Source organism: Caenorhabditis remanei, chromosome I (assembly GCF_010183535.1).
Source record: "Caenorhabditis remanei strain PX506 chromosome I, whole genome shotgun sequence".
NCBI lineage: Eukaryota > Metazoa > Nematoda > Chromadorea > Rhabditida > Rhabditidae > Caenorhabditis > Caenorhabditis remanei.
This window is the reverse complement of record NC_071328.1, coordinates 7,854,886-7,882,574: the sequence shown is the minus strand read 5'-3', so window position 1 is coordinate 7,882,574 and position 27,689 is coordinate 7,854,886. Positions and strand designations below refer to the sequence as shown.

Genomic DNA, 27,689 nt, shown 5'->3' with positions numbered 1-27,689 from the left:
CAAGTTGCAAATATCCACCTCGATTTCTTCCGGAGTTGTCTTTAATGTCGAACTTCTAAATTCGTGTCAATTTTCAATCTCCTCACATGTCTTTTCCATCATAATTTTATCTATAAATGTCAGAGACCAATTCCTAGAATTCTTCGAGTTATGATCCATTAAAAAGAGTCATTTCAACGAATCATAATCCATAAAACACTTGAAATGACGCACTTCTTGCTGAGGACGTTGACGTTGTTCTCTGATTTCATCAATGAGTTTTCACTTCAAACATCTGCCGATCATACTCCGGAAAACGCGTAAGAAACGAACAAAGCACATTTCTCTGTCTCCCTTCGTAATCAGATCTTCTTATCAATCAGTTGTTTTTAATGTGTTTGGGTTGGTCACAGAGAACGTTTTGCAAAATTATTTTTGTGTAGTAAATGGTGATCAGAGAATGCTCCAAGCATCACTCCAATAAATATGAGCTCATTTCCAATTCAAGACGAAACTGTTCCGAATAGTTCGAAGCTTCAAAAAAGTTACACAAGTTTTCTAAAATGAAGAAAATGAAAAGATAATGTAAAATTCACTTTTAAAAGAGAACTACAAAAACTATCAAACGGCATTAGAAACTTTTGTATCTCATTCAAATACAAAATAATATAAAAATCGGAATAGCGGATATGAAGAAATTCAGAGAACATAGGATTCATTCTCTCTCCTGAAGTGTTGTTGTTTTGAGTTTTCGAGTTTTCCATCTTCCTTTTGAGTTTGTTTTTCTGTGCTTGAATAGATAAAAACATGACGTATATTTATTATGAACAGTTAAAGTTTGCAAAATTAAAAAAGAGAACAAGAATGGGTACCCGAGACAAAGAAATCCCGAGGTATCAAGGGAACAAAAGAAGGAATCGAATCGATGTACAGTATTACATGATTTGGAAAAATGGAATGACAATTAGGGTAATTTCAACAAAAACTGGAATTGAGAGGGAATATGTACAGAAATCTTTGAAAGTCATCGAAACTCCATTAATTTTTCGACTAATGCCTGCGAGTATGGCAATGTGAAATGTGGAGGAATTCTTGTTGAGTCAAACGGATTTCCAGATCATCGAAGACGTTGAAGAAAAGGATTCCGACTCCGTCGAGGTTGCGAGAGACTTGGGAATGGGCGATTTCACTGGAAAAAGAGAAATTAAGAAAGGTTCATATTTTTCATTTCATAGTTCTTCATAGTTGTCTGTGTGTCCGGATATCCAGAAGTTCGAATATCCATATAACTAGATTAAAAAGCCTCTTACCTTCCATTTTCCATTGTGCAAACAGTGAATTTCCATACTCCGTGACCGCATCCATTCTGGATTGGAGTGAATACTTGTGAGATTTCTCCTGTGGATGGTGAGAAATGAAGGACTCCTTGTTCTCCAGTTGGGACTTCAATACGGACAAAGAAAGCTTGGCTAGCATTTACACAGGAGCAATTGATTTCAATTTGTGCTGCATCAGCGAGACAAGTCTCTTGGAGTTCTGTCAATTTGTGTGAGAGATTTGATGAATTACGACGGAGAGATCCACGAAGACCGTTAATGGAATTGTGAGCAACAGCGTCATTTTCGATCTGAAAACTTGTTTAATGAGGATTTTGGAGGAGAAAAGCTATTTTCAGATAATTTTCAGATAAAGGAACTCCAAAATATAGTTTGAATTGAAGTACTCACCTTTGGATTATACTCGCTTTGACACGAAGAAGATGCGGCGAAGCATCCGGTTCCGAATTCGGTAGTAGTTGGCTTTGAAACAACGAACATTTTGAGGTAGCGACTGAAAATATGAAGAAATGAGATTACAGAAAAGAAGAACAAGAGATAGAGAAGAAAGGAAAGTGAAGTATGCATGACTATAGAAGTGTCATGACTTGAACCCAAATACAAAAACAAATTCTGAATAGATTTGAGAAAACAGGAAACGGAAGAATGCACACCATCCTCGACGGCATGAAAAATACAGAATGAGTTCTCTCCGGCTAAGAATCGGCGGGAAGGACGAAGCCCCGCCTCGCCTATTCCCCCCGCCACGCCCACTTTTTTCGTCGCACACCCTAATTCTCTTCTCTATCTCTCTTCCCGTGGTCTCCCGTTCCATGGGAATGAAACAGATGGGGAGCGAGAGAGACGCAGACAGACACACAGACAGACAACATCTGTGCCACGTGTAGAGAGTTTCTTTTTGTTGACGTGTATGTATACTTGTGTTGAAATTTCTCCGTGTATGCTGCTGACCGCGTTGAAAATAGTGGCTCAAACACCATAGCTCAGGATTATGGACACTTGGGTGGAGAGGGTGAAGGGGGTGTGAGAAAATTAAAGAGGGAGAGAAGCTGTTCTGGAAGCTTCTGAAACTCCGAACCCTGAATTCTCTGGTCTATGGTGTATTAGCCTATGATGATGATGGTGCACCAAGTGTAGTGAAAGTAGCAGATCCCTATTTTGTGATTCATTGGTCTCTGAGACTCATAGATTAGGTAAACGAGGGTGAGACTGGTGGAAAGTCTGAGGGATCGGGGTTCAAGGAGATGAAAATAATTAGACAGAGAGGGACAACCAGACTTCGAGACATTTGCACTCGACGTTATAATTATAAGTTTGAGCAGACAATTCTAGTTTGGTCTGGCAGTGAAAATACTTGAAAATTATAGTTTTTGGCTTCACTATAGTTAAGGCAACCATGTTTTAGAACTTGAAACTTGAAAACAACACACATTCGTTTGAATCTTTTAAAAGAAGAATACTATAGCTCACAGAGACACTATTTCTCCAAAAAGTTCCTTCATTCTGATAACCCAGAGATTCTGAGAATAGTAGGTCAGACAGAAGTTGATTCTGAGAACATTGTTATTGCTGTGAGCGTGAAGGCGTTTCCTGCTAATTTGTTTAGTTACAAGAAGTAGAGTGCTTGCTGAAAACACTTCTTGGAACTGAACGAGGCGTTGAAGGATGGAAGAATGACGTTTTGAGAATTAAAATATGAAAACAACGGAACATCCGGACATCCGTTCTCACGGGAATACAGAAAGTTCAGAGAGAAAGTAGTTCTCGAAAAAACTGGAAAAAGAAAAGAAAGTGAAACTCGTAAAAACTCAAAAACCAATCGGTCTTCTTAACTTTAAGAAACCAATTGGTTCCTTAGGCATTGTGCTGTTTATTTACAGTCATCACATCTAGAGAAATTTCGAAAAAAGAAGAAGAAGGGGCAGAGTGAATCCAAAACATGTGCTCCACTTCTTGTTCTCTGGTCAAAAAAACAATCACACGCCCATGCGTCGGGTGCCGATCACTTGCCCTCTTCCTTCTGATTCCTTCTGATTTCAAACGGGACAAATCATTTGATTCTTTTTGTCTTGTATTAGTATTAGTCATCGTGGCATTAGCCATGAGCAGTAAGAAAGAAAAAAAAAGGAAAAGACTGACAACAAGGAAACGGAACAAATTTGGAGCTCCCCCTCTACAGCCATTCGGCTTGGGAAAAAAAATAGGAGAAAATAAAGGAAAAAAGGAGAGATAGAGAAGAGAAAAAAGTCGGAAGTAAACATGTGTGCGGTTGCATGTGAATGTCACAACAGACGAGGAACCCCCCGTTTTGTGAATGTGACGAGGGAGTTAGAGCTGCTATGAGCACATGTTTTTCTTGTTGGAAATGGGATAACTGACTAGGAGAAAATAAGTTATTTCAGAGAACAGTTCTGGGGAGGAAAGCTTTCAAGAAGTCAGAGGAGTTCTCAGAGTTTTCTGAAGATTCCAATGATTCTGAGTAACTATTAAGGGATTTCTTGATTCACACAACTAGAGGAACTTCTTCTGAGAATAAGGCTGAATGACGCTTCAAACTTTTCGGAGTGGTAAATTAAATTTCAGACCGTGCGAGTCAGCTGATCACGTTTCTGGACAGCAAAGCGTTTGACCATGGGTTCAATAGGTTCAGTGCATAGCCCAATGATACAGAAATAGCTTTAAAATACACTTGATTTTGAAATTAATGAAAAGTAGGATGTTCTTTTCTCACTGGAGCACTGATCTCTAGAATAGAGCCGTCGAAAAATGAGTGACAAAACAAGACTCAATCCAAATCAACAGAAAGTGCAACTCTTTTTGACCTGTTCTTACATTTAGTGCACTCCCACTCCCTTTATTTTCATCATTATTGCCGTTCTCTTTTTCAGAATTAACTTTGCTTATTTTTTGAGAGGAATTTCATAATAGTGGAACATGATCAAATAGTACACTTTTTATTTTGTGTCTTAAACGAGTTGTGTCTTAAGTGATCATCAGTACTGTAGTGTTTACATCAACAGTTGAAAAATGCTGACAAAAAACAACAGGAAACACCTTGTTTTGATGTCTTAGAGATGGTGCAGGTATGCTAGAAACCTAGTGAAATGTTTCAAATTATTCTGGAAAACTAGAATATTAGGTGGGAGAAAGGAGACCCAGAATACCTAATCTTTTGTTAGAAAGTTTCCTAAATAGTACCTTTTTCCTAATATATGTTTTGCTCATTCTAAATTTCTCAGGTCTTAGGAAACATGAGTCATTTCTTATGATGTAAACATCCGGGGCAAACTTTAAAATGATGCAAAAACCTTGAGGGAAGAGGGAACAGGTGATATTTGAAGCAGAATAAAAACGGAAGAGGCACAAAGTAAAAAGAAGAAAAAATAGAGAACATTAAATCAAGAGGAGAAGGAAAAGTGATTGATAAGAAAAGAAAAACGTATAGTGTAATATTGGAAAAGTGTTCTGTTATCATTCAATTTTTCCTCCGGAAAAGACAAAAATAACTCTTTGTTTGCAGTATTTTCGAATTTTCAGATGTTTGTCTTTTTGGCAGGAAGTAACTAGTTCGAAAGTAACTAATCAGAACAAATTTCACAACTACGTTCCTCTGAAACTGAGAATAATTGAGATATGAAAAGACGCAGAAGAAAATTTTTTACGATTTAGGATATCAGTGAAGTAAAGATGAAGAAATGAAGAAGAAGTGAGCAGCATATTTGCAAGAATAGTAATAGTTGGAACTTTGGAATTTATCTATTATTGGTAAAAATTGAATTGGTCGAAAACTGTCAACTATGAAAAAGAAAAGTTCAGAATCGTCCAATTCGACCAGTTTTTGACCAACTTCTAGCTGGAACTACACTACAAAAAAACTCAAAATAAAGTATGACTGGGATGAAATCCTCCCACTTTCTTCTAGATTTTCTCCCAAAAATCATCTGTTTCAACAACAGTAGACCGATCAAAATATCAATGAATAGTTGAAGAAAAACTACGAGAACACAACAAACACCGATGCCATCGTCATTTTTATTTAGCAAACAAACAAACAAAATGTCTCAAGAAATGAGTAGACGTAGATAGAAAAAGAAAAGGGAAATTGAACTTTTCTGAATTAGAAACCACACATCACAGGCCACTCGTTTGTCATGATCTTGGTGTCAAAAGTCATCTGGCATTGGGAAAAAAATCTCGTGAAACAGGGAACTATAGGAATCTAGAAAATAGGAAAAGAGGAACTATAAATAGAGACCGCAACATTTTTTTCAAACTCAATTTTCCATTAAAATTTCCATCTGTTCTTTAGGTATATCGAAGTACATTCCCAAAATTTTTCCCGAAAATATTCACACTCTCCGAAGTTACAGGACCTTTTGGTCAGCCAAGGTTTCTACTGAATTCTCTTGGGGAATTCTTTCGTTTTCCTGACCACGCAAAAAATATTTTCTGTTTTCACGTTCAATCCGTCAAATTTTGGCAAAAATTGGGAAAGTCCGAACCAGAAGCCCTTTGAATAAAACCACCCCGTGTTATCCACTGAACCAAATGAACACAAATGTGACGCTGATAATAGGAGAATATATTTTTGACGTGATTTTTTTAAATTCAGGAGATGTCGCGACCATCCTACGGATGGTCACAACCTTAGAAGTGCACACATGACTTCACAGCCAAATCTCTCCACCAAATCCACAAGCAGACCTACAATCTTGTATGATCTCTCAAGAGTGCGGGAAACTCATATTCAAATTACCGCCAAGGAAGCAAGCGCGCTCCGTCGGACCCAACTCCTCCGCGGCACGCACACTCTCTCGCCGCCACCTTCTGGAAACTTCCCAAAAGTGGCGCGAAAACCACCGCACACAAACGAAGCGGCGCTCGCTTCTCAGTCGTTCCCAAAAGGACACTCAACGGATGGTCGACTCCTTCTGTCGTCTCCCACAACAACAACTCGTCGTCCGGACAACCAACAACATGTCAACGACACCAACAACTACCAGCACGAGCACTTCGCTCCCTACCTTAGAGTAGCACCTCCTTGCCGTATAAGGAGTGAGCATTCTTTGGCTATGGGTGAGAAGGGAAAGCTCTCGGACAAGCTCAACTACCAGCCAAGCCGATCGCCAACTCACTCATTCACATGTCAAAGATCTCTAATAAAGATGTAAACTGGTACAACGTGTTCTCTCTCTAGCATACCCAAACATACAACTGGTGCATCAGCTTAGGGATTGAGGCGGTTACCGGACTCTAACCCGGCCGGCCTAACCTCCTCGTCACATGGTACATCGACCGGGAACCAGAAAATTTTTTTTCTGGAATAAGCTGTTGTGTGTTTGGTGTGCGAAAAGAGAGACACCTCCGGAAACGAGCAACAAGCAGCGAAGGAGGACCTACCAAAATCGTGACGGATTTCAACATTTTCCATCAAAAGAAAGTGTCAACACGAAGAAATCACCCCAATTATTGCATCATTCGAAGCGATCGATGTCGTCAAGCAGCCGGATACCAGCAAAACAGTCGGAAAGGAAGGATCGCGGACAATTATCGATTTTCTGCGATGTGCACACCTTCTCGGAAAGCTGCCAGCAATCACCGGATGTGAAGCGACTTCTCGCCCAACAACAAGGACAATACGGACAATACCAGCTTCTCTCATACACAAAAGGCCTTCGGACGTTCTAACAGCACAGTCAGAGTAACTTAGCGCCGTCGTATGGCAGCTTGTGCTCCGATTGTTGCGAAATGAGCGAAAGGCGCCTCGAAAGCTAAGTTTATGTCTGTATAGTCTAGTAAAGTGGTGTTAATAAGTGGTTTCACTCTAATACTCCGCAAAGTGGCGCGGAACCGTGAAAGTCGGGACATACTGCTGTCTTATCGCGGGTTCCCTAGACAGGAGCGACGTGGTAACGCACAAGACAGCTACTAGCCAAACTAGTAAGTGCTAGTCGTCTACCGTCGAGACGGGCAGCAGTTTAGGAAAAATATTGGGTTGAGATTAGACAAATTCGCTTAAAAATACCACTGAACCCCACAAAAGCATGCGTCAACATCAATTCCCTCTCTTTTTACTTTCTTATTCTGTCTTCCCTAAGCTCACGGTCTCTTTTTCGTATCTTTTCTGTTTAGTTTGCATGTTGTAAAGGCATATAGCACACACATTTGTCACTCATTTACTAAAAATTCATTTCATTTCGGTGTTATGAAGGACTAGTGTCGTGCGCTTATATTCTTGCAACCGGTACGAGTTAAGTACCAGCAAACTATCGGACAAGGTGCAAACCTAGTTTAGGAACATCTTCTAGTCTTTTGGGTAAGTTTACATGCCCAACTTCTAGTTAAACATACCACTAGTCCCCATTAGCTATTAGTTTAGTTTACTTTCTCGGTTTTCTTGAGTTATTGATTTCGCCGACGGCCTGGTACGCCGAAAGTGGATGACGTGACTCAGGGACATCGAGTATCCAAAAACTTTTAGTATTTTCTTATTCTAGTCAAAGGTTGGTCTAGCTAACCTTCACACTCTAACATCAGGGTATACTGCAGCTAGTAGCAGTACAAAAACTAGCAAAAAACCTTTGCTGACGGTGTGTCTGTCGGTGAGGGAAGTTAGGTTAATCAGGTTGAGCAGGAGATAAGTCTTTGTGTGCCTCGGCAATGGCCGACACTAGCCTCAGAGCACTCTCTCATCCTTCTTTCAGGTTACCCGCTTCCAAACACTTTTCAGCGCCGAGATCATCGAGTAGTTTCTTCGGAAGATGCTTGGTGACGTGATGGACCGACAAGAGTCTACTTACTCTTCCTGATCGGGTATGATGTGTACAATCAGAATTCTCGGAACCCTTTCGGACTACTTTTCGAACAACCCATGGCTTTCGCCATCAACTACCAGCCTCCCAACTTTCTTGGCTAGGCTCCACAAAAACCCAGCTAAAATCTCACAGTCAAATCACTGTTTTAGATTGAAGCTCACTTGCTTTCAAAATTTACAGACAAATACAGACAATACAATACAATCCCACAAAATACAACAGACAGCATAACAAAACAAAAGAAATCAAGCTGAAATTTCACAGTGAAATCACTGGTTTAGATTAAAGCACATTTCAAAGCACACACACTACATAACAACAGACACACATCGCATTAGAGTCTTCCTGTCCGGACTTAAAACGGATAGGAAACCATCTCCTCCACGTTCGCCTGCTCTCTTCGTCTCTTTCACACCACCAGCTCCGGCAGAAAAGAAGAAACTTCGTCGACGTCAAACACCGCACCAGCAAATCTACTGTCATAGCATTGATGGCTGCTCCAGCTTCCGTCAAGCTGTTGTAGCACCATCGGTAGCTTCAGTGGACACGGGGTTCATTGCTGCTTCACATGGTTGCAAAAGTTTCTACGAAGGAAGGAAGGAAGAAAACAATGGAGCGATGGAGGAATACAAAAGATTCTGAAGATGGACACAGTTAACCGGAACTCCCATCGGAAGAATCAACAACTTCAAGAAGTACCAGCTCGAGTGACGCCATCTCAGGACAGCTCGAAAAGGACTTCGACACCAGTAGCCGCGCTGATCAACAAGTCAACTACAACAAGCCGGCAACAACGAGAAGAAAGAGCAAATTTTTGCGAAAATCGGATGCCCATCAGCTAGTGAGAAGTATTCCCGTGTCGGATATTTCTTACAATGCTGATTGTAGCTCTGATTCTAGCAATTACCAGCTCTCTTCTCAAAATTAACTTCATTCTTGGCACTATCACCTCACGGATGTTCAAACACTTTATCGTGTCATTGCCGACGTCTTCAAAATCTTTCATTGTGATACCAGAAGCACGGATAACATTCAAACGTCTTCTGGATGGAAGGAAGACAAAGGAAAAACCACGACAACGACATCGGAAGTGAAGCAACAACAGGAAGCAAGCCGAATGATGTACCAGCAGAATGGACGACGTCGATCAACAACTCTAATGAAGACGTCATCTATGAAGCAAGACATCTCTACCAGCTAGCATTCACAAGCCAAGAAGAAGTCATCAACTCGTCCCGAAGAACATTAACGTCATCGGATTCGAAAACAAATCGATTAGGTTGCAAGCAACTACCAGCCGAAGCGATTGTTATCGATTTAATTCCGTCGTGACAACAACAAGGGACATCAAGTGGAATGTCGCCACATCAACAGAAGAAGCGATAACTATTCTTGCGAAGTCATCACTCGATTCAAGAAGCCCGCTCTCCATACTTCGATGATTGAATTCGACTTATCGATTTCAACAGAAGCGACGCCATCAAGTACCAGCTTCATTCGTTGTTCATCGTTATCGATTGAAGCTGGGAGTCAATACAAGCTGACATTCAAGTCGTCATCGATTTGGAGTAATCGGAAATCAAAAGATTCGATGAGCACACTTCGCTTGCAATACCAGCTCTTCTTCGACATCACAACTGCCGATTGGCCAAGAAGTCTACAAATATGTCATTCATCGCTCTAAAAGGATAAAAATCGACAAGGATTTCGTGGCAGACGGCGTCAACTCGTTGCCTCGGCAACACCTCTACAATACCAGCCAACGTCTACATATAAGGACAATCAGCTGGCTCAAAGCGATAGGAATTTCTATCGGATATGCGAAAAATCAGGCAGTTCTTAGTTTCGACACCCGTTTCGAAACGAAAGATGAACGGATTCTAGCATGAAAAAGTCATTGGATACGACGTCAAAGTAACAAAAGGAGATGCCACAACAACAAAGCCAAAGGAGATGGAACAATTCGATGAAGAATAGATGAAAAGAAGAATCTTCCATTAACAATCTTCATTCTACCAGCACAGTTGTTTCATCATCACAAAGATCTCGAGCATCCAAGTAATCTCGGAAACCGATGCAATTTGGTCGTCAGAAGAGCAACTTCGAGGACATGTTCGAGTTCTCGCCTGAAAACACCAGCTACTTTGTGCAACATCTCCACGTTCATCAATCCAATGACTCAAAAGGACAGAAGCCAAGAAGTCAGAAGAAATTTAGCGAGCCCACAGCTAAAGGACATCATCAGAAGACTTCGCGGCGTCTGCATCAACTAGTTGCTTCGGCAACAAAACTACAATACCAGCAATCGTCGGCGACAACTTCAATCATCGACGAGAAGCTGGGAAAGAAGCAATAGAATGGATTCTATTGAAAATGGAGCAAGATTGTGATCGGAAAATCGTATTGGAGGACCAAGAAGACATGCAACAAGTTTTCGTTCCACCAGCGACTTTAATGTCAACGACAATCAACTCAATCGACCTCCTGAGCTAATGCAATCAGCTACAACTGCTCAAAAACAAGATGGGACAAGCAAAAACTGTCATCGGTGCTTCAAATTGACGAATCGATCGATAATTTCGCGAATTTCTTCTACCAGCTCACACTTTGTGCTCAAAGATGCTTCAAATATGCTTAAAGAAGTTAATCGAAGAGACGAAAACATCGGAGCAAGCGAGCAGAAGAAATAAAAGAAGTTATCGACGACAAGAATAACAATTTCGTCATTCGGGAGTACCAGCTGCTGCTCAATCGTCGTCACAATCATTTGGGACAACACACCATCGACGCTTCGCCGCTCATCGTCTAAAACACAAGCCAAGTTATCTTCGGTGCTTCAAATGGACGAATCGATCGATAATTTCGCAAATTTATTCTATCCGCTCTCAAATTTGTACTCAAAGATGCTTCAAATGCGCTAAAAGAAGATAATCGATGAGACAAAAACATTGGATAAGCAAGAAGAAGAAAATAAAGAAGTTATCGACAACTACAAGAACATCGTTCGTCGTTTGGAACTACCAGCTGCTGCTCAGACGTCTTCACGATCATATGGGACATTGCACCCAGTAGATGTCAACAAAACAATTGCTGCAACAACGAAGATTCAAGACGAAGAACAACTCTAAGCCGTTAATCTTCAGAATACAAGCCAAGCAGTCAATTCCATCTCATCTATTGGCGAATGCTCACAATCCGTGAAAGCTCTCCGTAAGAGTTCAACGATTGTTTGTAGCTTTGCTCCAGATGATCGGAACACCAGCTACGTTGGTTCGAAGAAAACTGCCATCAGGTCAACAAGGAAGTCGACACCTGATGACGTCAGGATTCTTCAATCAAATCAATAGCTGATTATTCTTCATCGGACAGCTACACCAGAAGACAACAAAGAAGTCGTTCGCTCGGCAACTACAGGAGTCAAGAGGGACATCTTCGTACTTCAGAAGCAGCCACAGCAGAATACAAGCGGCATCAAGACCAACGTCTTCAAGAAGCAACAGGCTCAGAAGTTCAAAAGAAGAAGGACAAAAACGTACCAGCTGCAGAAGACATCGCACAACGAAATGTTGAAGTCACAGCGGAAAGACCATAGTCTACCATCCACTGTAACGTATCAAGATTTCGCCTCAACAACGTCATCTGCAACTGTCAACAACTTCTGAGAACAGCGGGAGGATACTTCTACCAGCCGAAGACGTCGATCTTGTTCATCAACACGAACAAGAGAAGAATCGGCATCGAAAGTTGTTAAACTTGCTGCAGAACTCTTACAAGAAGATGTTCAACGTCATCTCAACCGAAGAACATCCAACTGGCTCGTCTCCAAGGATCGCAACTTCAGGGGAAACTCAGCGACGATGTCTACAAGCCAAGCTGTCTAGAAATCGTCAAATCTTCACTCAACTTCAACAGAAGTCCACTCATCTGCCGATACCAGCTCAAGCGATCGAGCAAGTGAACAAGCAACATCAGGATCACGAATCGGAGGAAGATGGACGAGAAGTGGACAAGCCGAGTGAATAGCTGCGTCGTGAAGTTTCGGAGGACATCATTGTTTCTTCAAGTCATTTTCGATTCTTCAAGTTGAATTTCCTGGAATCACAAGCCAGAATTTCTACCAGCAAGATTAAAGTAGGACAAGACAGAGAATTTCAAGTCGCCACCACTCTACCAGCTGATGAAGAAGGCCAACGAGATGTCACCAAGAAGACACTCAACGTCTTCCGGATCGATTAGGATTCAAGTCAATGAAGACTGGACACAACTGAACAAGAAGTTCGGATGCCTTCAAAGAAAATCCGATGGCTTCAGAAGATCTCGACACAAGGATGCAATCCATTGTCATGGTTCATCATCAACTCCCTACCAGCAAAAAATTCTACTTCCTCTTCGTACATCACTATGAGGAATCAATCAATTCTACACGAGAAGAAGAAGGAATAAGAAACTGAAAGGGTGTTCGAGCCGAAGATCAAGAAGTCAGTCAAACTGCTAAGGACAAGAGGCAGTAGGACACCAAAGGAAGTCTAGCTGGGAGAGTCAAGTCTTCAGAAGTCACACTGCTTAGGACATGAGGCAGTTGGACATCAAGGAAGTCAAGTCGACAAGTCTTCACGAGTCAAACAACTACACAAGAAGTCAGACAACGACTACGAGAAGTCACTCAACGTCAAGAAGATGTTATACCAGCTCAATACGTCAAGAAGTCGAGGAATTTAGGATTCAAGTCATCATCAACGACATCAAGTCTATAATTGATTACTTAGTGTTTTAAATTTTAAGATTTTAAGATATTGAAAGGTATAAAAGAATCAGAGCTACCGAAAAGAGGCGCAAGCCCAGCTGCTAGTCAGTATCGGGTCCAAAAGAGATACGGATTCTGAGTAGATGGTGCAAAATCTTACTAGCAATTCTATCAGCTAGCTGCCCATTTACTTAGAGTCTTATGTCCAGACTGTAAGCGATAAAGCTTCAGTTAGGTTCAGGTCTAAGCCAGTAGGCGAAAGATCTGAAAAGCTCTGACAAAGTCAACTCTTCTTAAACAATTCTCTCGTCAACTTCTTCAAGTCTACCAGCTGACAACAACATCGTCGGAAGAATTCTGTCAAAGGAAGCCAGGAACATTGGTTCCCCAGCTCGACCTCAAGAACGTCAGCCGAGCAGAGCACAACTTCAGGAGCCCAGATCCCATACAAGCTCATTGCGCTCAACAACAGTCGCAGCAACTGGTCTCAAACAGGATCAATCGATTCTGGAAAGGACAATGCTGCAAAAACAACACATCCAGCCGTGGAATTCGCCGCAGAGGAGCTCCAACCTCCGAAAGGCGTCAGCGAGAACTTCGCCAGCTGAAACCAACGAAGGAGTGGATGCCAAGCATCACCTTCGTCTATCCCCATCCGCCGTCAATCGGACAACACCAATATTGGCACACAACTCCAAGAAGATGTGCACGGATTCAACACATCATCAGGTGCTTCGGGCAACAACATCGCTAAGAAGTACCAGCAAGAATCAAGAATCATCTTCAAGGAAAGACGACAACACAAGTCAAGGAAAAGGAATGTTGGACAACAATCAAAACATGTCAAGTCAACTTCACGTCTTCATGTCAAAGCAAGATCCATCCAACAAACCTATAACTCCATCAACACAAGGAAAGAACTCCAACTGCAGTACATCCTTTCACACTAAAACATCAAGGAAGATGTACCAGCAGTATCATCCAAAGAAAGATCCAGGACACCAAATCAAGGAATGGATACGTCTAGTACCAGCACTCAAACCTCAAGATCAACTACAAGCTGCAACAAAGATCGAGATTTGGGCATTCAGTCATGTGGGATTACGCCGACAACACGGACTCTACAGCGAGCCATCTCGAAAAAACAGCGACGCAATCGCGCTCAGCGGCACAGCGGCTTTTTTGGCGCGAAGCACTAAAATTCAAATTTAATTATTTTCCAGACCAAGGTTTTTTACTATTAAAATACCGTTTAGCGATGGGAAAGAAAAATTTTAGTCATAATTTTAGCAGTATAATCATCAGAAAAACGTTTCGAATTGAAAATCGCAAAAATAATGTGATTTTCGATATGATTTGGAATGAAAAGACGAAAGTCGCGACTTAAGTCGTTCATTTATAGAGCGAAAAGTGATATTCGCTTGCAAATTTTGTTTAATTTCGGAGTATTGTGCTCGATTACGAAGTTGGTGTTATCCAAATGTGCATTTTCTCGCAAATTGTAAAAGAAAATGAAGAAGTATCAATTTTATTATGAAAAATCGGAAAAAAAGAAAGAAATGTAGATGTCGGAGCGCCGAGAGATGTTGACTCACGGGAGAAGTGATCCTTTCTGACTTGTTCCGGAGAGCGAATTGTTCCTGGAAAATGTTCATCCTCAACTACGACTTTTGAATAAACGGAAAGACACATAAAGGAAAAATGGACCTGTCGGAAAAAAAATGAAGAGTCCATCAAAATTTGTTCATCTGGTGTCATTGGCAAGTTCGAGTAGGGCAGAAGAATTCGGAGTTATCTAGAAAAATGAATTTTTCACAAAATAAAAATGAAAAAAGTTAATTTAGCGAAAAATCGTTTGTTTGTTATTATATCTTACCTTTTAATGTCTCTTTACACATCGCAATGGTCGCCATTTCTCGCTGTTCCAGTGAAACGCACTTTTATCTGTAAAATTTTAATTTTCTGGTCCATATGTCGACGAATTTTCTTAAATTCATAGTGGAAAGAAGAAAAATAGAGATAGTTGTTCTATAAAATCATTATTTTATCATAAAAAGTGAAAAAAGTTCCATTAAAATACATAATTCATTGTTAAAACGATGAGAAAATTAAAAATAGCGGCTGAAAAATGCTGAAAACGCAAACGCGCTCCGCTGAAAATAGGCGTTTTCCCGCTTTTTCTTTTGAATCGAGATGGCTCGCTGTAGAGGCCGTGCGACAACCAATCCATTTTCCATCAAGAAAATGTTCGGTTCCCTCCGCCCCCGGAGTGTCGCGACCATCCTACGGATGGTCACAACCTTAGAAGTGCACACATGACTTCACAGCCAAATCTCTCCACCAAATCCACAAGCAGACCTACAATCTTGTATGATCTCTCAAGAGTGCGGGAAACTCATATTCAAATTACCGCCAAGGAAGCAAGCGCGCTCCGTCGGACCCAACTCCTCCGCGGCACGCACACTCTCTCGCCGCCACCTTCTGGAAACTTCCCAAAAGTGGCGCGAAAACCACCGCACACAAACGAAGCGGCGCTCGCTTCTCAGTCGTTCCCAAAAGGACACTCAACGGATGGTCGACTCCTTCTGTCGTCTCCCACAACAACAACTCGTCGTCCGGACAACCAACAACATGTCAACGACACCAACAACTACCAGCACGAGCACTTCGCTCCCTACCTTAGAGTAGCACCTCCTTGCCGTATAAGGAGTGAGCATTCTTTGGCTATGGGTGAGAAGGGAAAGCTCTCGGACAAGCTCAACTACCAGCCAAGCCGATCGCCAACTCACTCATTCACATGTCAAAGATCTCTAATAAAGATGTAAACTGGTACAACGTGTTCTCTCTCTAGCATACCCAAACATACAACTGGTGCATCAGCTTAGGGATTGAGGCGGTTACCGGACTCTAACCCGGCCGGCCTAACCTCCTCGTCACAGGAGAATTTTTTGAAGGATTTTCAGCATATTTCGAGAGAAAATAAATATCAAATATCTAAAGTTCTACAATACCGATTTTTTAATTTCTAAGTGGGTCTAGATCGAAATTTTGTGTAGATTCTGATTCCGTCGAGAAACGATGCGAGTCTGACTTGCATTAACCTGAACTGTCGGAAAAACTACATTTCTTTTTGAGCCTGTTGTCTTCGGACACCGAAAAAACCACATTTTACGAATCAACGGCTTTCCAAATCTTGGCCCCAGGTACCTGAAGAGATTTCCGAAAACAATATGTCCAAAAATATATAGGTAATCACTGTAAATTTTTTGAAGTGATGCCTCGAAGTTCAGCTGGCTCCCAAAAAAATTCTACAACACGAAAATTGAATTTTCTTTCAAAACCTATTAGAGTATGTCCAGAACTACTAGAAACAGTAAAAAAACGATGCGAGTCTGACCTACAACGATCTCAACGTGACATTTTTCTGAAAAAAGCAAAACGTTTTTTCAGTTTTCTGAGAAAACTATAGATTTGGGTGAAAGGAAAGTGTGCTCATCGAATTCTACGTACTCGATTACATAGGGGTCAAAAGTTTTCATTCTGTTTTAGCGTACTGGGCTCTCAGGGCAGACCGTCAAACATTCTGATAATCTCCCCATGACGTCCCAAGAGAAGAAAATGAAAAACTCCGCCCACGTTCATTGCGGTCCCTAACTATAAAGTTCAGTTTGATATAGAAAATGACAAAAATAGAACAAAAAAGTGGCAACGGGATCTAAAAATAGTCAGAAGAGTATCATAAATTGCTATTTTCACACAAGGAACAGAAAATATTCTTTTGACTTTTGAAAAGCAAAATAACATTACGAAGAATTTCGAAACTCTCACTCTCTCTCATTCCTTTTTTCTTTCACTTTCTATTTCTGTCCTCGTTCTCTCTCTATTCCTCTTCGTGTTCTCCGTTACTCTTGAGGGAAAACATTGGGAAGGTTAGACGGCCAGAGTCAGTGAGTGGTACAGTGGGGTACGTGCCCTTGTACCCCTGGCACCCGTGGCACCCTTCGATGCTAGACATTAGGGGAGACACTATTTACGAAATGGGGGAACTTATTTTTTGGAGGGATGTTTTGACAGATGGTTCTATTCAGAGTTCATTTATTTTAGGCAGTCGAGGGAGTGGCTCATGGCGTTTTGCGTGGAAGAATGTCTGTACAGATTTGAGGATTTTAAGAACAACTATTGAGTTGACTATCGATTTTGATCTGGAAGTTTCAGACAATAAATCGACTGAGTTCTACCCGCTAGCTATAGACCTTCTTTCGTACATAGGGACATTTACAAATTGAAAAACCATGAGTTGAATGTGTTCTCTTCATATCCAGAATTGACTACACTCCCTCCAAACAACTAAAGCTATGGTGCAGACATTTTCTTCGCAAGAATTTTCCCAGAAAACAGCTTTATAAATTATTCAATATTTTCTTGCACGATGCCATCCAGTGCTAGACGCATTCCGTCACTGCGCTCAGAAAACGGCTACATGCAAATTAAAACTAAAAATACTCCCTCAATTCGACTAATTATTTTCCAAGTTTAGACTTTCTGTCCCAAAAACTTCAACTATTCATAGATTTTCAAGTTAAGTACATCGGTTTAGATTCTGAACCTTTTATCAGTCGAATTCATCTTCGAAACACAAGTGCTTTGTTTGTTCTGCAGACTTCTATATGCAAAAAACGCGTCCTATGCGCGACAGCCAATCCGTGTCATCATATTTCTGGAAAAATTGTGTAACCTCTCAAAAAATATCGAAATCCTGTTAAAACATCAAAAACTAAGCTGTTGTTTTGTTATCAAAAACTTCCATCTATGTTGATGTAAATACCAGAGTGATCGCTTACGGAACTTGTCTACACAAATTTGTACAGTGAAGTTTTAGATTTGGACTAGGCGTCAGGCTCACGCTTGGAATTTTCATGTCGACGGACCGAGTTCAAGCATGAAAAGAAGGGGTTTCAACTACGACTTGACCTGAGTTCTTCTTTCTTCTTTCTCTGCTACCTGACTGTAGTTTGTACTTGTTTTTTCCTAAGATTCCCTAATTCATCTTCTCTGATATTAATCGTCGTAATTTCTAATAGTCACGTTCTAATTTCTTTTTGTTTTTCCTCGAATTCCTGTTATAGTTCATGAGTTCTTCCTTTGTTTCTTGGCTGTCTGAACTTTCTCGGACGTCACATGAGACATTTTTGGAAGACGATTTTTTGATGTTTTGATCTTTCAATACGATTCGAAAAATATTTTTAACATTTTTGACATATCCAGACACATGTTTTAGGGGGACAATACTGTTAATTGCAGGGGTTGACAGGGCAAGCTGAATAAAGTTTGTAGGCGGAAAAAGCTAGTCAAACACAGATGGAATTATTTTTGTTAGCTGCTTTTGGTTTCGCACATGCTGGAATATTCGGGAAAGTTCTGTGCCAAGTTTAGATGTTGAACGAGATCAGTGGAAGGTTTGGGACTACCAAAATATAAATTTTCTTCGTTTGTCATGGAACATCACCAAAAATCTCGAGAAAAAAACAGAAATAGATCCTAAGTGAAACTATATTGTACTCACTTCCTATCACAAATTCCAACATGATAAACTTGCAGACTGATAGAGAATAAATCAACGTCTAACTACCTTTTTCTGTGTCATTTCCTCTGATGACAATAACATATTTGGGTTAGAAGGTTTTCAGGTCTTCTCATGAAGAATGCAATCAATCAGACAGTGTTTATTAGTTTATACGTACAAGATGGACTGACTAATTATATCCCGGTTAAGGGATTTCCCACTAGAAGTATAGAGTTTCAATTTAATCGATGTCCCGACTAAAGCACAAACCATTTTTTCCGTTTTCTGATTTTTTCAGTTTCCGGTCTGTTTTTTTATGTAAAGGTGAATTCCTCGATTTACTTTCCCGATAAGAAACTCTATTTCTGGTCATTTCTCTCTTCTCACCTTCCAAATTCCTTTCTATTTCAGGAAAACGTTTTTTCGATAAGACAAAAAAGTCGTCGACATTTGAACTTTTGGAGGGAAATGGGAGGAGAAGGTGATTAATTTCCCTCACATTTTCATTCACGAGGAACTAAAAAAGTTATTAGGGGAAGTATCAAATGACGACATTTGAGAAGTGTTATGGTCAGGAAGTATGATGTGAGAAACTTTTTATTTTTAGGAAAAGGACAGGGACGGATTTAGGTAAAGTAGAGGGAACTGTCCTGAACTTTAAGAAAAACATAAACAATTACAACTCTAAAGTTCAGAATCTATCTCATCTGACTCATAAGAGTATAAACAGAGTTCTGGTCTAAAGTCCATTATGTCTATGGTATAACCTAACTGTTCACAGATTGATCTTAATTCTGAGTCTTGTGTCAAATTGACTGAATCGAACTTTGAGACAACAACGGTAAATGTTTATAGAATGACAAAACCCTAGACAGTAGTATCAATTTGACACCCGTACTTTTTCACGTGTTATGCCACTCTTACTCACTACGCAATGTTATGTTTACACTACAATCAGGTGGGAGGAATTAAATGTATACAAGATGGTGACGTAGAGGAAAAATGAACATTTTAGCGGAGTTTTGGGTTACACAGTTCACATTAGAATTCTTATTGATATCTAGAAGAGCATGCTAGGGATCAAATTTAAAATAATATAGAAAAACCCAAGTTCTAACTTCTCTTTTCTCAGCTTACCGTATTCCGGACATTTTCCTTCTTCTCCTTTTTGCAGATGCAACCAAAAAATAAAACAGAATCTGTCAAGCTGTCATTTTTCCATTTTATACGCACCCCTTTCAGAAGCCGGAAAAGCTATAAACCCCCGCAGAATATGAATGACAATCATAAAATGATTTTTGCAGAATCTACTACTATCTGTGTCACGAATTGAAATCAGAAAATCATTTCTGTTCATGTGAATCTGACGTGATTGAAGGATATTTATACAATCATTAAGAAAAATTGCAGCTCTCATCGAGAATGATTTGAGAAACCTAACACAAATATTATCCTTCATTTCATGGGAGTCAGATGACGAATGGACAAACCGATATACATACAGACCTCTATTTCTCCTAACACTGCGAAACTTCACGTGAAATTCTTCAAGTTCTCGAAACCAACAAACCATAAACAAACACGTGGCGAACAAGAGAAAAACCGGAAGAATCTAGAATTATGGGTACAGAGAATGCGTAAGCAGATCGGCTGGTACACTAGTTGTATTTGCATATTTATGAATTCAAAACCAAAATGTAGTCGTCGTTCAAGTCAGAAGTTTTAGGCTTGATGGAGGGAGAATGATGATTCTGGAATTCTGATATCAGATGGATGGATTCTGGAGGTTTACGTGATGTAGGTGGCTTTGCTTGTTGATGGATAAGAAACGTTTTTATGGGAACGTCTGGAATTTTATGATTTGGCAGATGATTGTTGTAAAGGAAGGGAGTTGACCACGAATTGAACCCGAATTTCTTCATTTCTATAAGTTTGAAAATTGATATAACAGACATCTGGACAAACATACGGACAGACCGATATCACTAAACTATCACCTGATTCTTCTTTTTTCTCGGTTCCATTCGTTTTATTTCAATGACAAGTTTCATTTTCCATTTGATATCACATTAAATGTATCGAAAGACTGTAAAAACAGTTGACTTCTAGTTAGGGAATTCCCCTCTAGTTCTTATCACTTGTCACACCATCCAATCATTAAATTGGAACTAGTTATAGTGTGAAAAATGGAATGACACGGTCATGTCGAACATAAAAAATAGAATGTATGATGGGTCATATGTACCCAGTTCAGACAGGAAATGAAAAAGTACGGGAGGAAAAGTGAGGGGTCTCCAGAATATCGGAAAAGAATATGCTTTGTTGTTCAGTTGGAATTCAGATGCACATTTTCTGTTAGCTTGAAGTCCCAGATAATACCTTTTTCTTTGTGATTCAGATTAGATATATACATACATAGCATTTTTATTGTTTCGTAATTTTCTATGCTGAAGGAATGTCCTGATTCTTTGATATCACTCAAACCCAGTGTTCTATCTTCTATCTTCTTCAAACTTTCATCTTCATTCTGCAAAAAAACATCCAACTAGGCGCATAAAAATGGGGAATCCCTTTTCCAAAGTCACGCTATCGTATTGATCGTATCAACCCATTTGACATCAATTAAAAACTGGATATATCAGTTGCAACAACGACCGGAACACAGAAAAACATGATACGAGTGATATTGACTGAAAATGAGACGGACTGGAAAAGGAAAAATCAGAAGATTGGGGGGGGGGGGGGGGGGGGGGGGGAATACTGTACATGTGTACCTAAATAAGAAAGAGAGATAGAAGAAGTGGTTGAAAGTGGTTGGGGGATTCCCCCCGAAAGAAAAAGAAATTTTGTCAGAGAGGGGCATTCAGAGAACTCAAAGAGAATAAGAAAGTGGAAATGATGGCACTCTTTCTGTTCTTAAAGGTTAACAAAGTTTGGACATACTCGTAGAAAGAACAGTACAAACGGATTGTAACATCAAAACTTGGTCCAAAATAACCTTTTCGGAATTACTTGCTATGAAAAAAAGACTGAAAATTACTCGATTTCCAAGATTTTCATTTGACGAGTAATCTCGGTTACTTTCCACTCAATTTTAAGTTTCACGGTTGCTTGTTATTCCATTTATATTATGTCGTGAAGAAGAATAGAATAGAGTGGGATAGACAGAATAATCGTTTATATGAGCACAGGTTTCTTAGTGTACGAAACCAAGGAATAATCAAATATCAGAGTTCACTAGTTCCATATTTCGAAGGTCACGTCATTGCCATCGTGGACGGCCACGCGCTTTCCAACACCTCCCCCCGTTGCAGAAGAATTGAGTTGACCACGACGTGCAGAGGCTGGAGCAATTCCTCTAGCACGAGTGGCTGGATGATCCGGACGGCTGGATCCTCGTGCATTTCCCATTCCATACTATGATTCAGATCATGGGTCGTAACGGTTCGGGGCTCGTCTGAGTCTTTGGCTTCTTCGCAACGAATAGCTTGGGTCAGCAGTTGTTCGGGCTTGTGGACTTTTGTCTGGCAATCTCGTCGGACTGATGGCAGTGGTTGTTGTAGTATCAGCTGTAGCACTTGGACTAATCGGCAGTGACTCTTGCGCTCTTCTGTCGTTTTCATAATTTATCGACAAGTTCAATTCATAGTTCAATTCACTTGGAGAAAAAGACTGTCCACTACTTCCGCTACCATCAACTCTCTTCCCACCACCGAATAAAAAATCGCATCCTTATCGCCAATATTATGTCGTGAAGAAGAATAGAATAGAGTGGGATAGACAGAATAATCGTTTATATGAGCACAGGTTTCTTAGTGTACAAAACCAAGGAATAATCAAATATCAGAATTCACTAGTTCCATATTTCGAAGGTCACGTCATTGCCAGCGTGGACGGCCACGCGCCTTTCCAATAATTTATATTGGACGACAACTCAACATATTTTTTAAAATACCTGGTAAAACTACAGCGATCTCTGCATTTCCAAATTTCTAAGTCACCTCGAACCACCGATTTCCATCACCACGCGACTACAAGAAACCCGTAAAACAGTACAAGGAATTCCCCCAGTCTTCTGTTTTTGATATGTAAACTGGATAGTCGATGGCCGATCGCAGACTGTTATTTGGGAAATAAAATGGAAAACCGAGAAAAAAGAAGAATTTGGAATCTTTATGGTTCTTTTGATCGTGACTGACATCTTGGGTACCGCTGTACTCAATTAGGGAAATCCCAACACAAACAAGAAGAATATAGTGTAGTTTTGGATTGTGAGGGACTTTTCAAGTGACACGAAAAAAATAATTTCAATCATGAGTTGAAATATCCAGAAAACGGGGAATATTTGGAGGGAACTGAAATAACGAAACCTCAAAGTATAACTTTTGTCTTGAAAATGAAAATGTGGTACTCTGCTGTGTCGCAATTCTATCTTCTTGAAGCAAACCGTTCATTCCTTCAAAAATAAAACCTGATTTCTTCGAAATTTCAGATAAACAAAAAACATTATATATTATGTTGTTTTGAGCCCTAGAAACTCAACCGTTTGTAATCTCCAACAAAGAAAAAATAAGTATTCAACTGAACTCTGAAACTTTTTGTACACATCTGGACACTTTCGAAAAGTTTGGCCTCAAGTATGCAACCCGAATCTTGGTTCACATTAACTCGTTTTCATGCAACTTTCCGTGACTCATCAACTCATTATTTTCTTTCTTTGAGTTCTCAATTGTTTTCTCACTTCCTATACTTATATCCCCCTCATGACTGATAACAACTGTCTCTCCACCCACCCTCTTGCATCTTTTCATCCCTTTTTGCTCTTCCAATTCTCAGAAATCTTTACACATTTATGTCGACGGGATGGCAGGAGAGTGTCACTTGGCTGCCTGATATTTTTCAAACTTTTTCTATTGCGAAATGTATTTTCTGATAGTGAGCAGATTTGTTTGAGTCTACTACTGATAAGTGGATGAAGCGAAAGGGGGTTATTACTGATAATCTGGGGGAGATCTGTTTGTTTCCTTTTGGCAGTTTTTTTGGGGACAAATAGATTAGGACGGAGAGTGAGAAATAAAAAATTGAGATAGAAGGATTAAAAATTGAAAAGAAGAGAGAAAAGGAGGTGGGGGTGGATTGAGGATTTATCAGGAACCCCATTTTCAGGCGGGTTTATAAGGAAATCGTGAGAGGGATTTTTGTAAATCTCAAGATCAGTTCTGTTTGTTCAAGCTCTCTCTTATTATCGCCTTGCAGGTGCTACATAGATATTAAACTATTTATGGTTTTTGGCACACAGCGTTTTCAACTTACAAACTTAGCCTGATGCCCAATATTCCCAGCGCCTCCGCGTGTCTGACAGATTTTTTCAAGCTTCTGTGAGCATTTACCTGTGGCTCATGGCTAACTAAAATACAAGTTTCACTCTTTCTTGCTACAAAATTATCAGATGAGTTGGAACTTTCTATAAAAAATCAGAAAAGTCTGAAATTGTTCTGATCGCTCCTGTGAATAATGGGTTTGGATATATTATAAGGTTCACATGAGAAGAGAAACTATACAACAGTTATACAGGAACTAAACACTTTTTACTTTTCCTAAGATTTCTGGAGTTGCATACAATTGTTGTTTAACGAATAAACAAGACGTGTAATCAATTTAAATTTTTCTTGATTTTTAAAAATAGTTCATCGAATAGTTCAAAAATAGTTCAGGGAAGTTCAGTCGAAAAATTCCCCAGCAGTAAAAAAAATGTACCCCAGACTCGAGTTTTGATGTTGACTCCAAATCCGTTTTCAAAACCCTCCTCTGATCGGGATGGAACAAAATTCATTCTAAATAATCCTAATCTCAAAATTGTTCCTCGTATTGTAGAATCTCAGCTGGTAGGATTTTGTAGCTTTCAGAGATCTCTAGGTCCCAGATTTCGATTATTGTAACAGGCTGAAAACAATCTCATTAATCTCGATGTGTGCCCACCACCGTGTGCTTGATCATATTATTCCATTGAAATCAATTCTGCTCTTGATTAATTTTCTTTGTTCTCTAATTCCATCTTTCTGTGTATCAGTTTGTCCAAATTCTAACAAACAAACCTCGATTCGTCTTTGAATATATGGCAAACTCTGTTGAAAACTAAAAAAAATTCTACAAAATGAAACATAATCCCAGTTGGTCATTCATGCATTTAGTATAGTTTAATCCCCTCTCTTCTCTTTTTTTCTACCCGTATTATCCTCCATTCTACCCATATCAATCTGAACTGATTTCGTAATAATTTCAACTTTGCTTTTCTCTCAATTTCTTTCAATTTCTTCTCTTTTCCTAACACTGCGGTAGTTGTTTCTTAAGCAAACCGGTTCCTTCATCCTCTCGGTTTTTCCTATTTCATCCTATCGTAGTTTTTCGAAAAACTGTCTTTGTGTCTCAGAGGAAAAAGAAGAAGATATCATCTATCTTCGAATACACATTCATCAGCTGGATTCGAAGTAAAAGAATACATTTTGGAGGGAAAAATAGAATGATGAGATGACAGGTTGGACAAGATAGGGAAGGAGAGAAGGTGGCACCGGAAAGTACCATGCGTCATGATGAGATACTCTTGTTTTGCTTCGGTTTACAAGATTTTGGTGGAGATTTGAAATGTGAGGAACGCCTTCTTCCGATACTCAAGTCGTGTAGGTCATTTATACATGAGTTCATCTAGAGAATCTATTGTAGTCCATCCGTGAGTCCACATGCATTCGAGATCTTAACTATCACTGGAAACTGTTCTTTTATGTTTTCTTTGTTCCTAGGTTTATGCTTTTATCACGCTTTTAAGAGTCTATAATAAAAACGCAGTTCTATGTTGTCTGGAATCAGGTTATATGTTGATCAGATGGTCTGTTAAGGAACATCACACGGCTAGCTTCTCGACCTGAACCGGTACTGTAACAATATGATAGGTCTTATGACTGAGCGTATTGTTGGATGTCATTCGACACTATGAAATGGAAAAATAATTGCTTAAATTGACTAGAATCATCCAAACAGAGAACTTGCTCAAATTTTTTGATTTGTTTTTGTTTTCATGGTTCAGTTTTGAATTGCTTAGACAACACTCAGCTACCTTCTATTTAGTAGTTCACAACTGCCCACCTATAAACACTTTTTTCTATTTAAACTTTTTCTTTTGCATCATAATCATAAATCTCTTGTTAATATTCGTTTGTTCTATAACATAAATCATTTCCGCCCGTTTTGCCATCCATCATCCCTCTGACCTTGCTGACGGTTCTCCGAATAGTTTGTTTAGCTGTTCCTTTTCATTTCTCCGTCTCTAAAAACAACATTATCTTCACAAATAGCTGCACACCAAACGGTAAATTCCGATAGATGTAAAACTTGGAAACATGCCAAAACTCTTTGAAAAGGAGGTTAACCAGAGAGTCAGAGAAAATGAGTTTGATGGTCAGAGAGGCAGAGAATCGGAGAGATTTAAAGAAAAAGAAGAGTGCGGTGGTTTCCCTCTTCACCCCGCGCCGCTCCATCATTCCGTCATGTTTCTCCATTTCTCGTCCTCATTTTTTTCTCATCGTTCTCCTCCTTTCGAAACGTCTTCTGGTCCCTTCTCCCAGCATGAAAATGGAACCAGAAGACGTTGTAGAAGGAGAAGCCACGACGACAAAAAAAAAGAAGACGACACTTTTTGGTGGTCATTTTCTTCTTATTTTGGGTGGGGATACAAACACATCGATGAGAATTCCCTTCTTCTTCTTCTCTCATTTCTCTCTTTTTGACGGGAGCTCTTTTGGGAAAGTGGACGGCTCACTTTCTCTTGTTTTATGGTGTTTTTGGTGGTTTATTTGGGCTTAAAAGTTGAATTCAAGATCAGAATGTCACCTTTCTTTCATTGGTTTGTATAGAAATCACGATAAATGTTGATATTCAACGGAAAACTCAACCGAAAGTATGATTTATGCACTTTCGAAAGATTTAAAACTTGAAAGGATATTGATTTATTCTCTTGCTAATTTCGTACATTTGTTGTTGGGACACCAGGATAATTTAAGCATCACTATGTAACGTGAACTTTTTCACTTTTCAATTTTTTCAAGTATTAACATGATGTTTGGAGAATATATTCTCCCGTGTTTCTGGTTTTTGATGCTTTTGGAAATCGAACACCAAACATATTTTTGAGTTTACGAGCATTCAAAACAGTTTTGATGCATAAATTTTTGCATATTTGAAGGAACACTGACAAGTTTTGAGATTGACGATTTTATACCTCACTCTTTTTACTTGAATTCGCAACTAGATAATTTCCATTTTCTGAAACAAATGATGTTCGAAATGTGATTTCCGCAATACGGCACTTTTTCCAGTCTTGTCAGAGTTCGTCTCTTTCTTTCTTTGAACTCTTGGTAAATGGATTTCGCTAATCATAATGGCAATCACTTGAACACTTTTCGAACCCTTCAAAATAGTGAGAAGTAAACTAAATATTTGTTTTCTTCGAGCTTTCCAACTTCTGACGTGAACCGAAGAAGGCCAACGACCAACAGTGTTCACGTGAACTCTTGGCTTCTACCTGTTCGTGTGTCTGCATGTCCGAATTTCCGACTCAACTCTACTTCTCTGTTCCCTCTCACTACTTCACACTCTTTTTCATAACATTTCAACCTGTCTCTTCCTTTTCAATAGAAAATCACAAATTGAATTGATGAGTAATTCAAACAGAGACACACACTCACTCACATACACTAGCGTGTTCTTCTTTTCCATCCTCCTTCTTCTCTTTTCTCTTTTCCAATTTTTCTACAACAAACAGGTGATCGTCTCAAAAAGTTGACGGAGCAAGAGGAGCTGAGAAAATGAGAAACGAGAAATGTTCTTCTAGAACAAATGAATTTCGGCTGATTTTGACGGATTCTGAAAAAGAAACGATGGCTTACTATTGAAAAAATGAGAAAGAAAAATACAACAAAAAACGAACAATCGGACTTTCAAAAACCCCATTTGATGGTCCGTCATACATCCAGATCTACTGATAGTCACTGTATTAGTTTGGGAATCCAAATGTCCGAAATCCTGTTATCCGGACATCCACTCAGCTACCTGTTGCCATTACCCTCTCTCACCTATATTTAATGCCACCAATAACTTCATTTCGTTCCCATTGAAGCAGAACAAATTGAATGTAGTATTGTTCGTCGTTTTCTCCTATTTTTATCTCATACGTGACGCACAAGAAGTTGAGTGATGAC

The 27,689-nt window shown here is 39.7% G+C and overlaps 8 protein-coding genes across 8 annotated transcripts; 6 read left to right on the top strand and 2 right to left on the bottom strand.

Moving 5' to 3' along the window:
- Positions 1 to 1,029: 1,029 nt before the first annotated feature.
- On the bottom strand, positions 1,030 to 1,796 carry GCK72_001543 (uncharacterized protein; the record flags this gene model as incomplete). The annotated part of the gene is made up of 3 exons (XM_003097669.2): positions 1,030 to 1,168; positions 1,290 to 1,606; positions 1,707 to 1,796. 3 exons carry the CDS (start codon positions 1,794 to 1,796, stop codon positions 1,030 to 1,032), a joined length of 546 nt encoding a protein of 181 aa, XP_003097717.1.
- A 4,181-nt stretch (positions 1,797 to 5,977) lies between these two features.
- Positions 5,978 to 6,487, top strand: GCK72_001542 (uncharacterized protein; the record flags this gene model as incomplete). The annotated part of the gene is made up of 1 exon (XM_053723020.1): positions 5,978 to 6,487. The coding sequence occupies one exon, from the start codon at positions 5,978 to 5,980 to the stop codon at positions 6,485 to 6,487; it is 510 nt and encodes a 169-aa protein (XP_053591665.1).
- Positions 6,488 to 10,205: 3,718 nt separating this feature from the next.
- Positions 10,206 to 10,487, top strand: GCK72_001541 (uncharacterized protein; the record flags this gene model as incomplete). Its single annotated transcript, XM_053723019.1, has 1 exon — positions 10,206 to 10,487. One exon carries the CDS (start codon positions 10,206 to 10,208, stop codon positions 10,485 to 10,487), a length of 282 nt encoding a protein of 93 aa, XP_053591664.1.
- An 890-nt stretch (positions 10,488 to 11,377) lies between these two features.
- GCK72_001540 (uncharacterized protein) lies at positions 11,378 to 12,154 on the top strand (the record flags this gene model as incomplete). Its single annotated transcript, XM_053723018.1, has 3 exons — positions 11,378 to 11,423; positions 11,479 to 11,702; positions 11,750 to 12,154. The coding sequence occupies 3 exons, from the start codon at positions 11,378 to 11,380 to the stop codon at positions 12,152 to 12,154; spliced, it is 675 nt and encodes a 224-aa protein (XP_053591663.1).
- Positions 12,155 to 12,308: 154 nt separating this feature from the next.
- GCK72_001539 (uncharacterized protein) lies at positions 12,309 to 12,536 on the top strand (the record flags this gene model as incomplete). Its single annotated transcript, XM_053723017.1, has 1 exon — positions 12,309 to 12,536. One exon carries the CDS (start codon positions 12,309 to 12,311, stop codon positions 12,534 to 12,536), a length of 228 nt encoding a protein of 75 aa, XP_053591662.1.
- Positions 12,537 to 12,701: 165 nt separating this feature from the next.
- GCK72_001538 (uncharacterized protein) lies at positions 12,702 to 14,087 on the top strand (the record flags this gene model as incomplete). The annotated part of the gene is made up of 3 exons (XM_053723016.1): positions 12,702 to 12,857; positions 12,922 to 12,979; positions 13,207 to 14,087. 3 exons carry the CDS (start codon positions 12,702 to 12,704, stop codon positions 14,085 to 14,087), a joined length of 1,095 nt encoding a protein of 364 aa, XP_053591661.1.
- Positions 14,088 to 15,190: 1,103 nt separating this feature from the next.
- Positions 15,191 to 15,700, top strand: GCK72_001537 (uncharacterized protein; the record flags this gene model as incomplete). Its single annotated transcript, XM_053723015.1, has 1 exon — positions 15,191 to 15,700. The coding sequence occupies one exon, from the start codon at positions 15,191 to 15,193 to the stop codon at positions 15,698 to 15,700; it is 510 nt and encodes a 169-aa protein (XP_053591660.1).
- A 5,995-nt stretch (positions 15,701 to 21,695) lies between these two features.
- On the bottom strand, positions 21,696 to 22,061 carry GCK72_001536 (uncharacterized protein; the record flags this gene model as incomplete). Its single annotated transcript, XM_053723014.1, has 1 exon — positions 21,696 to 22,061. One exon carries the CDS (start codon positions 22,059 to 22,061, stop codon positions 21,696 to 21,698), a length of 366 nt encoding a protein of 121 aa, XP_053591659.1.
- Positions 22,062 to 27,689: the final 5,628 nt, after the last annotated feature.